This window comes from Choloepus didactylus, chromosome 15, assembly GCF_015220235.1.
Source record: "Choloepus didactylus isolate mChoDid1 chromosome 15, mChoDid1.pri, whole genome shotgun sequence".
Lineage (NCBI taxonomy): Eukaryota > Metazoa > Chordata > Mammalia > Pilosa > Megalonychidae > Choloepus > Choloepus didactylus.
The window spans coordinates 43,631,371-43,649,174 of record NC_051321.1 but is presented as its reverse complement, the minus strand read 5'-3'; the positions used below and the strand labels follow the sequence as shown (position 1 = coordinate 43,649,174).

The window sequence follows — 17,804 nt, the reverse complement described above, 5'->3', positions numbered from 1 at the left end:
GGGTAACATCTGGTATTGTGGGGCTGAGAGTGGATTTTCGGTTCTTGCATGCTCACAATAGTTGCTCTGGGCCAGATAGGAGGCTGGAGGCACGTAAACAATTGTGTCGTGGGAGATAAAATTAAGATAGATATCTCAAGCAAAGAGGAGTGAAACGTTCTGCTGAGCCATTGGAGGTAGAATAGAGGCAGTGGCCCCATTGAGGGGGTGGGTGGGGGGTGGTCAGGGATGGGGAGCTCCCCTTAGTAAATCACATCACCCTAGTCTAGCCAGTCCCTCAAGTCAGGAATTTGAGAATCTACAATTCTAGGATTGAAATGTGGCCATGAAAAAGAAATAAGACATCAACTGTCACTTATGCAAGTGGCTAAGAAAAGATAACTAGGAATTACTGGTGGGAGTGTGGAAACATGGCTTGCATTTATATTGCTGATGTAAATAAGCTAACTCTTTAGAAGGCAGGTTGGTCATTACTATTCAAGTTTTTGATGGCCATACTTTTTGAATTAGCAATTTAAGATCTGTGGTTTATCATATAGAAATAAGCTTGTACAGCTATGCAGGCTTGTCTCTAACACCCTTAAGTTGGAGACAATTCCAGTGCCCTTCTATCTGCTTCATTAAATACTATATTGGACTTCCAGTCAAAGAAATGTGGTGGAAGGGAGGGTAATTTAGAAAGCCTGTTAAGGGAAGTTCTCACCAGGGAGACAGGTTACACTTTTTCCCCCAGAACAGTTATTTTATTAGCTATATATAATGCTTCATCTCCTTTTTATTAAAAAAAATAAAATTCAAGATTACAGAGAAGTTGAAAGAATACAGAATTCTGTGCACTCTCCAACTTGAACTGTTGACATTTGCCACATTTGCTTTCTCTTTCTATATATGTGTCAAACGCTTTTTGTTTTTGCTGACTATTTGTGAGTAAATTGCAGATATCATGACACTTTGCCCTACATACTTCAGCATGTTTCTCCTGAGAACAACATTCCTACATCGCTGTAATACACTATTCAAACTAGAAGTTTCTAAACATTAATATTTTATAATATGGCTCCTATTAAAATTTCCTCCATTGTCCTGGAAAAAAACACACACACACACAAAAAACAACTTCTGTCTTAGGATACAAGAAAAGATGAACCTGCCAATGGCCTCTTAAGCTAAAAACCACTCCCCACTGGCCAGAGAAATCAACTATCTGTTGCACAAAAGAGTGCCAGTGCAGGTTATGAAGACAAAAATTCATTTTGTTGACAGATCCTGAAGACCAGCTGTAGAGCCCGACAAAGAAGAATCCCAATCCCAAGGATCAGCAATGATAACATGATAGTAGCAAAGGCCACACTGAAGTGGCATAAGGTTTCACAACCAGTGATTTGCTCCTTATATGGATCCCAGAAGATTCCCCCTTCACCTGATGTCCCCCCACAGTACTTTGTGAGAAAAAGGGGAAAAAGTGAAGGGAATCAGTTTGAATTTCAATCTCTATTTGCCTCTCATCTCTTCTCAACTGCACATGACACAGGATGTGATCTCTCTGGTAAAATTATCTACCAAAAAGTGCCTCTTTCTCTTGTAGAAAAGATAAATGGCTTTGAGAATTTAAAAAAAAAAAGCAAGATCAAAGAGAATATGGGTTAGACTTAGAGGCTGAATAGAGGAAGAAAAAAGAAAAAAGAACAACCAAACAATATGATTTGAAACTATCTAAGCAAGAGACTTTGTGGGTGGCCAGGGAGTAAGGTTTTTGAAATTGAAGGGAGAAAGAGAGAATACTGGCTCCTTGGAGAGCCAGAAAAATGGGCTTCAGGTCAAGCATATGACCAGAGAAAGAGGTGTCCAGATTAAAAGGGTTCAGGAAGACCTACCTTCCTAACCACGCCAAGCAGGCTGGAGCCCACCCACAACACAGATCTTGACCATCACTTGCCTGAGGACTGACCTTTGCATGTGCTTCTGTTTACTTTCAAGAATAAAGAGATGTGTAAGAAGCTTCCCTACTATGCACCACAGTCTTGTCATAGGGTAGAGGAACAGGGAATGGTGAGAAACATTGCTTCCAAGGCACAATCCAAAAAAATACCCACTTGTCTCAGATAAGTGGCATCAAAAACAGCTGAGGAGTCATGAATGGTCTCCTTTGACTAAGTCAGACCCATCTCCAATGGGCATATTTTAGTTCTCACCTCCCAGGGCTTGTCTGCTATTTTTGACGTTTGACTACCCTCTCCATCTTAAACTCCTGCAATTCTTTTGGCGTCACCAGCGTTACATTGTTCCCTGATCCCCTTCACTCCTTCTTTTCTGTTCCCTCTGTGTCTCCTTCACAGGTCCTCTCCCCTTCACTACTGACGTTCTTGTTCTAGGCCTACTGTTGTTCTTGTTCTAGATGCTCTCCCATCTTCCCTAATTATTTCAATTACCTACTAGCAAGAACTCGCAATTTATTGTATTCCCAGTCCAGACCACTTCCTCAACATTCAGACCATATATCCCAAGTTGGAAATCTTGGTATCAGTTTGATTCTTCCTCTCTCTTCCATCACCACCTTCCAATAAACCATCACATCCTGCCAATTTAGTACTTAAATTTGTTCTTCAAATCTGTCTCCTCCTCTCCATTCCTACCATCATCCAGAGCACCAGTGTCTCCCTCCTTGATTTGTCCAAAAGGTCCCCAAGTGGTCTATCTGCCTCCAATATTGTAACTCTATCATAATCTATTCTTCATATTGTAGTCAAAAGGTCTTTATAAAGTGTAAATTTGATCATGTCACTCCTCTGCTTAAAACCTGTGCCTTGAAACTTACTGCTTTCAAAGTAAGGTCCGGTTCCCTGATGGCCCACAAGGCCCTCCAAGATCCAGTCCCCAGCCACCTATCAAATATCATTTCCTACACCACAATCAATAGACCAGCATCCCCAAAGGGCTGTTATTTCCCCAAATGCACCTTGCTGTTTCCTATTCTGTTCTTTCCTCTTGGATGTCTTTTCCTTCCTCATCAGTTTGCCTAACTGCTATTTATTCTTTGACCTTCTTCTAAGCTGCTTAGTTGTTTGATTCCAATTAAGGTATCATCTTCCCTAACAGGTTAAGACAAAACAATCTAGTTAAAACAAACAGTATGAATATTTTGGAGTAATGCTGAATATGTAACAAAGAGAAATAAGCTATATTTATTTTAAATGATTTATCTCCTGGCCTTCCTTAATTTAAGCCAAACCCTTTCAGTTATTTCACGGCTGTACTATGAACGGCATTTTAACCATACTTTCCTAAGAATGAACGTTATGCAACAGTGCCTGAAAGGCACTAAGACTTTTCTTCTCTTTCCTACATTAGAGTTAAGTCATTGTGTAAAGAGTTGTTTGAATCTGGGAAACTTCTAGCTCATGATTGTGTTCTACTGACAATCAGGAGCAAGCTGCCTCCCTAAACCATGAGTCCTGCTTATTACAAGAACTGTTTGGCTGTCTTCTTGTCTGGAATGTCCTCCCTTCCCCATGATCTTCCCTCTCTATCCCTCCCAAGCCTCAAACCCCAGAGCTCAACACAGATCCCTGATCACCCACCTAGACTTGATCTCTCCTGACACCTCAGCCCTCGGTGTCTGTGCTACTCACTCTGTACCTACTTTCTGCCTTATTTGGTAGTTATCTCAGCCCATGCCTGATTAAAATGTAAGTCTGGTAGCTTCTGGCAGTCAAGGACTGTTATTCATTTTCCTTGGTGCATATCCACCACAGTGTCCTGCTTCTGAGAGGTGCTGAATAAATGTTAACTGAATAACTAAATGCATAAATAAATGCATTCACCTCTCCACTAAGTGGCTAGCACTCCTACAAAGTGCTTAATATTCTCTCTCTTGTCTTTGGGTCTCCAGTGTTCGAAGGAACATAAATCTTCCTTCCACTGAGGAAACTGCATTTATTTTGTGTACCCTGTTTTGGTAGAACCAACTTAAGGGCTAATAATATTGTACACTTTTACCATATATTGCTAATTTCTTATTTTTTAAAAATATATTTGAAACAAATGAAAAGAAGGGTAGAACATAGTAGGTGCTCAATAAATATGGTTGAGGGAATGAATGAAGTCTAGATAACAGGAAATTGGATTGAAAGGGACAGAGGAAGAAGAGTAGAAAAGGATGGATACACAGGATATTTGGAAAATAAGTAGAAAGAGAGGGAAGGAAGAGGGAAAGGAGACCTGGGGTTGATTACATTCTAAATCAACAATTCTGTTTTACTACAAATTTGAACTTGATAATTTAACAAGTAGGGAGGAAGTTGGGAGAGAAGAGAATAGACTTTGAAGACACACAGACCTGGATTCCAATATTCACTCAGCCACAGAGTGACCTTGCGTAAGTGACTGGATATCTCTGAGCTTCAGTGAGTTTTTTTTTGTTGTTTTTTTTAATTTTTATTTTGAAGTAATTTTAGATTTATAAAGATTTGCAAAAATACTACAAAAGTTCCTGTACATTCTTCAGCCAGCCTCCCCTAATGTAAACATCTTCCAAAACCGCAGTACAATTATCAAAATCAAGAAATTAGAATTTCACCAGTTTTCCCACTAATGTCCTTTTTCTAGCCCAGAATCCATTAGGATCCCACACTGCTTTTAGTTGTCATGTCTCTTCAATCTCTTTATAGCCTTTGACATTTCATCAGTCTTTCCTTGCCTATCATAACCTTGATACTTGTGAAGAGTAGAATGTTCCTCAATTTGGGGCTGTCTGATGTCTGATTAGATTGAGGTTATGCATTTTTAGCAAGAAAACTACAGAAATTACATCATGCCCTTCTCAGCGCATCACGTCAGGAAGTACACGTCAACATATCTTATTACTTGTGATGTTGACCTTGATCACTAGATTAAAGCAATGTCTGCTGGATTTCTCCACTGTACTATTTTTCCCTGCATAATTAATAAATGTATTTGGAGAAAGTCTTTGAGACTATTCAAATATTATGGTTCTCATCATGCTTTTGCCCAATAATTTTAGTATTCATCAGTGGTTCTTGCCTATAACAATGAATACTGTGGTGTTTTGTAGCAATTTTCCATCTCCTTCATTCCTTCTACATTTCTTAATTGGAAGTCTTCTGTAAACTTGAGACATTCCTTTTACATTTCTTAATTGGAAGTCTTCTGTAAGCTCCTCCATTTGTTTATTCAATTATTTATTTATATCAGTATTGATTGATGAATATTTATTTTATTCTATGGGTCATAACCCAGTACTATATTTATTTTGTTGTCTAAACTTCACTTTCTTTATCCATGAGATGCAGATAATTACAACTAACTGCCTTCCACAACTGTCATAAGGATTAACTGGAATTTAAAAATCTGAAAATATCCAGTCCAGAGCATCTACTAAATGAATGTCAATTGCTTTCTTTCAAGTATTTTTACAGAAAGTAATTTGGAGGCAAGACCATTCTAAGTAGGTAAAATCTGAATTTAAGAATTATCTTTTTATGCAATGCAGCTTTTTAACCCTAAAGTATACAAAACAACTAGAATTTAGAGATCCCACTGTTGCCTAGAGGAAGTCATTTGGGATCTACCTTGAATGACTATATAATGTTGACTTTTAATCAGCATAACCATTATTTGTATTAAAATAAATGCTTGAGAATACTTGAAAACAGGCTGTTCTCTTAAGTAGTTTAAGTGTTTTCCCAGAAATCTTGTTTATGTGTGCAAATTGCTGAGGTAAACTATTTTCAGAGACAGTTCAAAGTATGTGGTTCATGTCATCACTAACTCTGAATTAATGAAATCACTGATTGATATGTGATTCCCAAGCTTATGGCAGTGAATGGAAGAAATCCAAGTTTTCTTTCTCCAAAATTAATTCAAAATTAGATTTTAAAAGTTCAGATGGAATTAAACAAGAGAACAGGAATATAGAGTTCTAAGGATTTTTTAGGGTGACTGGTTCTAGAAGTTTAAAAATAATTTATGAAACACAGTAAAATCCACTAGTAAAATCACTCAATTTACTGGAACTTTCATTTTCCACCCTATTTTTATCAGTAAAGAAAATCAAGAACATCGGGAGATTTATTGTAAAGAGCAACTTTGAGGGCAATGTGCTTCGCAAGCTCTCATATGGACTCCCAAAGATTCTGTCTTACTCAATTTGGGGCAGGACCAGGAATCTGGGGTTCCAGCAAGCATCACTCCCCACCACGAGCCTGAGGTGAGAGGCAGATTTACATGGTGGTCAAAGCCTAGGCTCTGTGGCCAGACTACATGGGCTTGAGTTTTAGTATCACTATCTACCAGCTGTGTAATCCTGGGAACACAGCTTCATCACCTTGTGTCTCAGTTTCCCCACTGGCGAAATGGGGATAATGACAGTTTCTCTCTCTGGGTTGTCATGAGGGGCAAATAAGAGGTGCATGTGAAATGATTAGCATGACAATGCTAGATGGATACAGACCATGCCTATGGATAACAGATCTCTCTTTGAGAAATGATGTTCAAGGCACAGCTGAGCACAGAACAGCTTGAGCTTACCCTGTAACACTTACTGCATCTACTGGGCTTTATCATGGTCACTGACAATTTATAGCCATCAGGGTCATGATTGGCAGGCCACAGGGGCTGCAAAGTGAAAGAGATTAAATAACATAGGCTAACTGATCCTCTGCCTGTCAGAGATACATGACCCAGAATGGGAGCAATCTGCTTAGCATTTACTAAATGACTACAATAGGAAACTACTATATTTGTGGAGTTCAATCAACCAACCAACCACAACAACAAAAAAAAACAGAGTTAATTTTGCGAAATTAAGTCTATAACGAATAACATGTAGAATAGAAAACTCTGGGTGTGGGGTTACAGCATGTGGAGAAAGTGCTCTTTAAGGCCAAAAGGGCAGCATCCTCTGACCCCAGCACTGCCTGGAGACCAGCCTCTCCACCCCGTCCTCCTACTCGCCCCAGGGCCACAGGGATATCCAGCCAGCGGCTGTTTACCTCCCAGTGAGTCCCTAGACCCTTTATAAGGGCTCCACCCTAACTGTTCCCTGATTCTGGTTAGACCTGCCTGCTTTGGAACTGGCTTCAGAGGCTTTGGAGTGACTTCCCTGGGGCTGACAATCTTGACAGGATGCAGGGAGAGGGAGTGGAGTGGTGCAGTGACTCTCAAGCTCACCGAGTTCCCTCCCTTTCCTGAGGGGGCCTGGTAGTAGAAGGGGATGTGGCCAGGGATCATGTTTTCAAAACTCAAAGTTGACATATCTGGTCTTAAAAGCACTGTGGGAAACATGGGTAAATATTTGGAATTGGGCTCAGAGAGAGTATTTTGGCAAAGGTGGGGGAAAGGCGGCAACCTGGGAGCAAAAGTCTGGTTGTTCAAAAGACGAGGATTGGTGGACTTGGTAATGAGGTAAATTAGGCCTCAGGGTAGGTGGAAATAAAAACAGCCATTATAGAAGTAGCAAAACAGAGGGGTAGATGAGACATCAGTAACAGACAAACCTATAGGGAGAAACATGCTTAAAAATCATTTATCAGTGATTCAATTACAAAACCTTTCAAAGGTGAATTCTTACCTCATTAAATCTCATCACAAGATCTTCAAGGGTATTGTGGTCTCCATTCTGGGAGGTAAGAATCGAAGCTGAGATGGATGCTTTGAGGCAGGGCAGGGACCTCTGGCATTCAGGAGAGTCCAAGTTCCGGGTTAAGAAGCAAAGATAGTCAACTGGCAAGACTCTTTGATAAATGTTCTGCTCCTGCTCCGTCAGGATGCTGGCAACTTCCTCTGGGAACTGGATGAGGGGTTGTAGATCAATCAGTTCCTTGCTGATCCCAGCTGTACTTGAAGGGAGGACACTGGAGTTGGCCATGGAAATGCCCGTTTGGCGCTCTGAAATAAAGTCACAAAAGTCATGGTTACTCAAAAGTTGTCTCCTGCACAGCAGACATTTACTTGAGAACCATTCAAAGTCTTTCACGTTACTTAACCAAGATCTTTGCATTGTGAATAGCTCTATATTATCTTTCTTGCTATTGAAAACTCAGTTATCTTCTCTGTTCTTCCCCCTAGGAGCCTTGATTTTCCATTCAGAAGCAGCAATGATCTAACACACTGTTCCCCAACCAGTTGACTATGACACTTTGCAGAAAACTAAAGTGTGCCATTTGGTTCCTCGTTTCTCTTTTGCTAACCCTTAGAGGGAAGAGAAATGAGAAGGGGTGTCAAGGGTGGGTGTGGGCATAACTGGTGGAAACAGGAGGGGGAAAACACTGGGGTGGGGAGGCATGTACATGTATATGTCTATTTGTTTAAGCAGGCGGGAGATCTGGAGAGCCACATAAGATTTCAAAATTTCAAAATTTCATGATATACTCTGCTAAACCTCCTCTGATTCCAATTAAATCCATCTTGGGATCTGCAGGGAAAGAACCACCTACAAAAGTAAGGAAGGATAGACAGATAATAAGATGTCTGTAAATAAAAAAATCTTCCTCTCTGGTCAATAACTGGTAGTATAAATCTGCTCTCCTCCTCCATTTCCTATCTCAGTTAATGGTTCCATCTACCCAGTCACTTAAAGGAGAACCTTTGGAATCACCTTTGACATTCCCCTCCCTCATCCCCCATTCCCCTACCTGAGTCACGCAGATTCCAGTTTCACAATGCCCTTGTTTCAAGTCCATCATCCCTGCCTAGGCCCTGCACATGCTGTCCCCTCCATGTGACCTCTGTAACTACTTCCCAACTGGTTTCTCTGCCGCTGATCATGCGGACATCTATCACACTGCAGCAAAAATGATGTTCCTAAGATACTAGGTAATATTGATCTTTTAAAAAACCTGCAAGGGTTTCCTGGTGCTCATAGCATAATACTTATACTTCTCACTCAATGCCTTCTGTCATCAGGTCTCAAAATGTCTTCTTAGCCCATCTCTCAGTACACATCCCACCACGTAAAAATAGCATGAGATTATTTGCTTTTAACTCCACACATTTCCTGCTGCTACAGTTCTATGGCTTTGCTGTTCTGGTCTAGAATACCCTTTCACTTATTTTTTTCAAAAACCTTATCTTGCTCCAACACTACTTTTTCTGACTCTTTATTTTGGAATCGGTGGCTCCTTCCACTGACTGTATAATTTTGTGGAGAGATATGAAAACATATTTTAATCTGTCTTCTATTTTAAAATATTTGTTTACATGTCTGTGTCCTCCATTAGGGCAGGGCAGGGGCTGCACCCCATTCATCTTGGTAATCCCCCTGGTGAATAGAGCCTTACACAGGGGACAGCATTTGAATATACTTGTTGAAATAAACTGAATTGAAGCAGGAAGAAAGAAATACGAACCTGCTTTGGGGACCAAGGTGAGAGTCCTAATCTCACATGGCCTTCCTTCTGCATAGCAGGAAAGGAGGAAAACAGGGTTGTTTTAGAGCTCCTGTTTAGCCATTTAATGGTGGTTTTCTCAGAAGCTTTCACTCTGCCTTCAAACACCCCATTGTTCCTGACAGAACACTCCCAAGTGCCCAAATTATTCATAAAACAGCCCAACACACAAAAGTGTGTGTTATTCAAAAGATTTGGATTCAAATCAGTTTCTTCTCCAGTTTAGCTTGAAACATGACTCTCAACAAAATCCATTTAATGCACTGAAAGAATGAGGTATCATATAAACTTTTCTTTGGGATTCTATTTACATGCATTTTGTTAAATAATGCAGTGTTATTCTGTTCTAAAGACTCCTTGGCCAGTCAACAGTTTAATATATTTCTACCTTATTTCCATAGGTCAAATGAGTCTAGTTTTAATGCATTATATTTACTTACTAAGCATGTTTTATCAATTTCTTGTGAAACCAATTATCTGATAAAGAGGCAGGTGCTTTCAGAATATTGAAAAACATATCCCTGGGAGAACAGTTGTGGTTCCCATTAGGCACATTATTTAACTTAAAAAAAAAAAAAAAAAAGATGATTGGCTTAATAAAAATTATGATAGTGAACCCAAAAACTATATGCCAGCTACTGTTCTAGGTGCTTGACATGAATTCCCTCATTTAGTTCTCACAATAACCTTATAGATGGCTACTCAAAATTCCCAATATACAGATGAGAAAGATTGCCTAAAGTCACACCTATAGGAGGCAGAGTTGTGATTCAAACTCAAGCAGTCTGACTCCAGAGCCTGCCCTCTAAACTTCTTTACTAGCTGTCTTGGGACAGCCACCAGATGGTGTTGGTCCCACTCCTGATTGAAAAAGGTGAAAGAATCAACTCAAATTTCAGAAAGCAAAATAACCACCAAATCAACAACATAAAGCAGGGCCAGAGGACTTCTTTATATGTATAGAAAGTGACAAAGGGAACACAAATTTAGTTTTTTTGTTTATTTTGTTTTGTTTTGTGTTTTTTGGCCTATGAAAGTCCCCCACATGGGATGTCAAAACCAGGCAACATCAAGGTCAAATACCCTTCTCCTACAGAGATAAGATAAGGTGCAGTCACTTTATATACCCAAACCTTGGATATTTTTTTTTTCTCTTTATCATCACTAGAGAGCAGTTGAATTATGTGTTACATGGTAACCTCCCAATCCGTCTGCTTCTCTCCATCCCCACTGACCCTGACTTGGTTCACACATGGGTCATTTCTTGAAAGTCTGACCCCCATCGATATAAGGAAGTTCCAAACTGTCTCAAATCTCTCTGGCTTTCACAAGAACAAAATGGCAACTCACAACATAAACCTTTAGAAGTATGGTGACCATATCTTCTGGTCCAAAAAGTAGGCCACAGGTCTGTACAAATTAAACCAATACGGATTGTGTGACAGAAAAGTGGAAACCATCCTGGGAGATCCTCCTGCTTTAAGCACTTGTTAGCAGGGCATCTCTGTTGATGGCTTCTGGGCTCTGATATTCTACCCTGCATTCATCCTCTCCAAGGCAGCCAAACTGCCTTTGAAGCATAGCTCAGGAAAAGAGCTTGCCGGCATTTTTTTTTAAAAATTCAGTTTTATTGAGATATATTCACATACCATACAATCATCCAAAGTGTACAATCAATTGTTCACAGTACCATCACATAGTTGTGCATTTATCATGACAATCAATTTTTGAACATTTTCATTACTCCAAAAATAAAAATAAAAATAAGAGTAAAAATAAAAGTTAAAAAGAACACCCAAACATCCCATTGCCTCACCTCCCCTATTACTCATTTAATTTTTGTCCCCATTTTTCTGTTTCTCTGTCCATACACTGTATAAAGGGGGTGTATGTTTTCACAATCACATGGTCACACTGTATAAGCTATATAGTTATACAATCATCTCTAAGAATCAAGGCTACTGGGTTGCAGTTCAACAGTTTCAGGCATTTTCTTCCAGCTATTCTAGTACACTAAAAACTAAAAATGGATATCTATATAATGCATAAGAATAACCTCCAGAATGACCTCTCGACTCCATTTGAAATCTCTCAGCCACTGAAACTTCATTTGGTTTCATTTCTCTTCCCCCTTTTGGTCCAAGATGACTATCTCAATCCCACTATGCTGGGTCCAGGCTAATCCTCAGGAGTCATGTCCCATGTTGCCAGGGAGATTTAGCCCCTGGGAATCACGTCCCATGTAGTGCAGAGGGCAGTTGAGTTTATCTGCTGAGTTGGTTTAGAGAGAGGCCACATCTGAGCAACCAAAGAGGCACTCAGGGGGAGACACTTAGGCACAATTACAAGTAGGTTTAGCCTCTCTTTTGCAGTAATAAGCTTCATAAGGGCAAGCCCCAAGATCAAGAGCTCAGCCTGGTAAATTGGTAGTCCTCAATGTTGTGAGAATATCAGTAATTCCCCAGGTGGGGACATTTAATATTTCCATATCTTCCTCCAGTCCCTCAAGGGGGCTTTGCAATTACATTTCTATTCTCTGCCCAAATTACTCTGGGATGTATTGGGCATTTGTTATTTAATTATGTGAGTTGCTCCCCTTTTTTAGGGAATACTTTCAGTGACAATCTAAAAAAAATGTGAGGAGAAAGCTTTAAAGTTGAGAGCTATATTGCTCTCCACTGATGAAAGTTTGGGCTTGTTTTAAACATATTTTAGCAAAACTGTCTTGTCTTCCCCATAAAATCCATATATCCAAATTATTACTTCTCTTTGATCTTGAAAGACAAGCAGGTGAATAAGGAATTTATATTTGAGTCTCTCTAGGCTCATATTTGGAATAATTAAAATAAGACAGATGCACAAAACTAGCTTACTTGACTTTACTCTCCAAGTAGTTCTTGACTACTCTAGAAAATGACTGGATTTTCCTGAAAATGAAGTCAGCCTGATGACAGAGACAGGCTACAGTTTCTGGAGACTGATAATTTATGTACAGTGGGTGGAATTACTTCCCAGAAGTAACCAACTCTAAGATATGGTTTCAAAGTCTGATACTCTGCAGAGGAAATAAAAGTAACTTCTAAAACTTAGGAAAGAGACACTTATCTAACATGTAAGAGGAGAGATCATGTAATAAAATATGTAATCAATGTTAGATAAGAAGATACCTTGGAAACTGCAATACATCCCAAGATATGAATCACATGCTGTTACAAGAAATAAAGAGTCTTATTTCACAAGCAAAAGTTTAAGAAAAAACAAGCCTATGACTATTGGGAAATAGCAATAAAAGAGAGTTTAAGAAATATAAATAAATGAAGAAAATCAAGCCTGGGTAGTGTAATCCAAATAATTCTTGTGGCCCCATGTGGCTCAACATAAATAGGGCATCACACTCAAACACACAAATCTAATGCTAGAAGCCTCAGATATTAAAAACAATAAAATATAGATTTTAATGTAGGTTTCCTTAAAGCAGGATTACTCAGGGATTTTATACTGTGTACCACAAAGAAATACCCAGAAATCTACTTAGGACATAATTTTCTGTACCCCAACTCCACACTTTAAGCAGCTGCTAAAAATATCTCCTGCTTTCTGTCATCCATTTTGAGTTCTCCTATTGCCTCCTCCTTCCAGCTCACATGCCACACTGCCCCAACTCTCAGCTCTAAGTTACTATCAGGTCTTCCTTTCTGCAACATGGGCCATGTTAGGATGGATTAAAGACTCAGTGGCTTTATGACCTCCAATCCTTCCTTATTATCTGTGGGACAAAGTATACTCTAAGCCCATTGGAAACTGTGATTCTTCTTTTGTGAAAAAATGTTTTGAGAATTTCTGCTGAATAAAATTTATCACCCTATTGACAGTCAATGCTTGCTCTCAACCGTGTGTTCTTCAGTTTAGTAGTCATTCTACATTAGAATAGGGCTATACTTGTAGATACTGCCATAGCCTATAAATAGGCAGCATGGGACACAATAACTTGTTCTGACTTCCTGCTTCAATAAGCGTTCCCTCTAATAAGTGATTTCTATGGCTTAATTCAAAAAGTAAACGGACAGTATTATTATTTACATTTTTACTTGAGGGAATTGAGGCACAGATAATGTTATTTAAGTAGTAAGCCAAGGAGCTGGGATTTCAAGCTAGGTTTGCCCAACTCCAGAGCTCATATTCCTGATTACTTAGCATATTCCCTCATGTGGCAACAGAATGCCATATTGACATTCTGGTTTATAGATGCATCTCAAGTGATTTTAGTTAGTTTAAATCAATCGTGCTTAGTGCTCTTTTACTTTGAGGGATCTGATAAAATGAACTCTTCAAACTTCAAAGCTAAGAATTTGACCCTGGAGGGTAGACAGTTCCCCGCCCTGGAAAAATCACTCCAAGCACTTTACTACAGCTACATTATGGTGCAGCACACAGAAACTCAAGGGTATCCTCTCCTTTTCCTTCCACAAGTTCATAAGAATGTGCCCACGCTTTAAACTAGGATTCTCCAAAATGTGGTACACTGAATAAAACAGGAGTTCATGAATTAATGCAAAACACAACTCTGTGATTAATAATTTAGGGAAATTATGGGTTAAACAAAAATAAACAGGCTTTCATTTTCTTTTTTAACTGTAGGTTTTCTCAAAATCTTTAATAATTTCCAAGAAGGGAATACAATATCATAGCACATAGTAGCTCTCCTCAAAGATGTTGTCTGTCTCTCCATTTACATGGGAATTATCGTCCCTTCAAAAACATTCTCATCATACATAGTGATACTCAGTGGGAGAAACAGGGCATCAGAGGTTGGTGAGGTGAGCAGTTCAGAGGAAGCTTACACCGCCATGTTGCTGGAACTGTATGCAAAGTTCTAAGGGTGAGACAGAACATGGCTTATTTGGGAAACTGCAGGTTATTCACCATGGCTGAAGCATCACTGTAGAAAACCAGGGAAGAAAGCTTTATTTTGAAGTAGTCTCATGAAATTTGGCTCATGATGGAGGTAGTGGGAGGATCAAAACGTATACATGAAATGGAGGCAAGATGGCGGATTGGTGAGCTGTATATTTTAGTTAATCCTCCAGGAAAGTAGGTAGAAAGCCAGGAACTGCGTGGACTGGACACCGCAGAGCAATTTGACTTTGGGCATACTTCATACAACACTCATGAACACGTCGAACTGCTGAGATCAGCGAAATCTGTAAGTTTTTGCAGCCAGGGGACCCGCGCCCCTCCCTGCCAGGCTCAGTCCTGTGGGAGGAGGGGCCGTCAGCGCTGGGAAGGAGAAGGGAGAACTGCAGTGGCAGCTCTTATCGGAAACTCATTCTACTGATACAAACTCCAACCATAGATAGACTGAGACCAGACAGCAGAGAATCTGAGAGCAGCCAGCCCAGCAGAGAGGAGACAGGCATAGAAAAAAACAGCAAGAAAAACTCCAAAATAAAAGCGGAGGATTTTTGGAGTTCTGGTGAACATAGAAAGGGGAAGGGCAGAGCTCAGGCCCTGAGGCTCATATGCAAATCCCAAGAAAAACTGATCTCTCTGCCCCCTGGATCTTTCCTTAATGGCCCTAATTGCTTTGTCTCTTAGCATTTCAATAACCCATTAGATCTGTGAGGAGGGCTTTTTTTTTTTTATCTTTTTTTTTTTTTCTGTTTCTAAACAATTACTCTAAGAAGCCCAATACAGAAAGCCTCAAAGACTTGCAATTTGGGCAGGTCAAGACAAGAGCAGAACTAAGAGAGCCCTGAGACAAAAGGTAATAATCCAGTGGCTGAGAAAATTCAGTAAACACCACAATTTCCCAAGAAAAGGGGGGTGTCCGCTCACAGCCATCATCCTGGTGGACAGGAAACGCTCCTGCCCATCACCAGCCCCATAGCCCAGAGCTGCCCCAGACAACCCAGTGTGACGGAAGTGCTTCAGATAACATGCACACATCACAAAACTGGGCGTGGACATTAGCCTTCCCTGCAACCTCAGCTGGTTGTCTCAGAGTTGGGAAGGTGGAGCAGTGTGAATTAACAAAGCCCCATTCAGCCATCATTTCAGCAGACTGGGAGCCTCCCTACACAGCCCAGCAGCCCAGAACCACCCTGGGGGTGCCCTGTGACATAGCACAGTCATCCCTCAACAGAGGACCAGGGGGTGGACGGCCTGGAAGAGGGACCCACTAGCAAGTCTCAGGAGCCATACGCCAATACCAAGGACTTGTAGGTCAGTGTCAGAGACAAACTGTGGCAGGACTGAACTGAAGGATTAGACTATTGCAGCAGCTTTAAACTCCAGGAACACCAGGGAGATTTGATTGTTAGAGCCACACCCCCTCCCTGACCGCCCAGACACACGCCCCATATACAGGGTGAGCAACACCAACTACACACGCAAGCTTGGTATACCAATTGGACCCCACAAGACTCACTCTCCCACTCACCAAAAAGGCAAAGCAGGGGAGAACTGGCTTGTGGAGAAAGGGTGGCTCGTGGACACCACCTGCTGGGTAGTTAGAGAAAGTGTACTCAACGAAGCTGTAGATCTGCTAAATTAGAGATTAGGACTTCAATTGGTCTACAAATCCTAAAAAAACCCTATCAAGTTAAGCAAATGCCAAGAGGACAGAAACAACAGAAAATTATAAAGCATATGAAAAAAACAGACGATATGGATAACCCAAGCACAAGCACCCAAATCAAAAGTTCAGAAGAGACACAGTACCTAGAGCAACTAATCAAAGATCTAAGGATGAACAATGAGACCATAGTACGGGATACAAAGGATATCAAGAAGACCCTAGAAGAGCATAAAGAAGACATTGCAGGACTAAATAAAAAAAATAGATGATCTTATGGAAATTAAACAAACTGTTGACCAAATTAAAAAGATTCTGGATACTCACAGTACAAGACTAGAGGAAGTTGAACAACGAATCAGTGACCTGGAAGATGACAGAATGGAAAATGAAAGCACAAAAGAAAGAATGGGAAAAAAAAATCGAAAAAATCGAAATGGACCTCAGGGATATGACAGATAATATAAAACGTCCGAAAATAAGACTCATTGGTGTTCCAGAAGGGGAAGAAAAGGGTAAAGGTCTAGGAAGAGTATTCAAAGAAATTGTTGGGGAAAACTTCCCAAATCTTCTAAACACCATAAATACACAAATCATAAATCCAAATAAACCCACTCTGAGACATATTCTGATCACACTGTCAAATACAGAAGAGAAGGAGCAAGTTCTGAAAGCAGCAAGAGAAAAGCAATTCACCCCATACAAAGGAAACAGCATAAGACTAAGTAGTGACTACTCAGCAGCCACCATGGAGGCGAGAAGGCAGTGGCACAATATATTTAAAACTCTGAGTGAGAAAAATTTCCAACCAGGAATATATTATCCAGCAAAGCTCTCCTTCAAATTTGAGGGGGAGCTTAAATTTGTCACAGACAAACAAATGCTGAGAGAATTTGCTAACAAGAGACCTGCCCTACTGGAGATACTAAAGGGAGCCCTACAGACAGAGAAACAAAGAAAGGACAGAGAGACTTGGAGAAAGGTTCAGTACTAAAGAGATTCGGTATGGGTACATTAAAGGATATTAATAGAGAGAGGGGAAAAATATATATGACAAACATAAACCAAAGGATAAGATGGCTGATTCAAGAAATGCCTTCACGGTTATAACATTAAATGTAAATGGATTAACCTCCCCAATTAAAAGATATAGATACACAGAACGGATTAAAAAAAATGAACCATCAATATGTTGCATACAAGAGACTCATCTTAGACACAGGGACACAAAGAAATTGAAAGTGAAAGGATGGAAAAAAAATATTTCATGCAAGCTACAGCCAAAACAAAGCAGGTATAGCAAAATTAATCTCAGATGAAATAGACTTTAAATGCAGGGATGTTTTGAGAGACAAAGAAGGCCACTACATACTAATAAAAGGGGCAATTCAACAAGAAGAAATAACAATCATAAATGTCTATGCACCCAATCAAGGTGCCACAAAACATGAGAGAAACATTGGCAAAACTAAAGGAAGCAATTGATGTTTCCACAATAATTGTGGGAGACTTCAACACATCACTCTCTCCTATAGATAGATCAACCAGACAGAAGACCAATAAGGAAATTGAAAACCTAAACAAACTGATAAACGAATTAGATTTAACAGACATATATAGAACATTACATCCCAAATCACCAGGTTACACATACTTTTCTAATGCTCACGGAAATTTCTCCAGAATAGGTCATATGCTGGGACATAAAACAAGGCTCAATAAATTTTAAAAGATTGAAATTATTCAAAGCACATTCTCTGACCACAATGGAATACAATTGGAAGTCAATAACCCTAAGAGACTTAGAAAATTCACAAATACCTGGA

The 17,804-nt window shown here is 39.9% G+C and overlaps 1 protein-coding gene across 7 annotated transcripts in view; it reads right to left on the bottom strand.

The window, feature by feature from the left end:
- PLCE1 (phospholipase C epsilon 1) overlaps positions 1-17,804 on the bottom strand; it is a 331,768-nt gene that overhangs the window by 142,107 nt on the left and 171,857 nt on the right. For all 7 annotated transcript variants that reach the window (XM_037803858.1, XM_037803856.1, XM_037803855.1 and 4 more), the window contains exon 4: positions 7,589-7,905. In XM_037803858.1, coding sequence (XP_037659786.1) covers positions 7,589-7,905 — 317 coding nt within the window. The remainder of the gene's footprint in view (positions 1-7,588; positions 7,906-17,804) is intronic.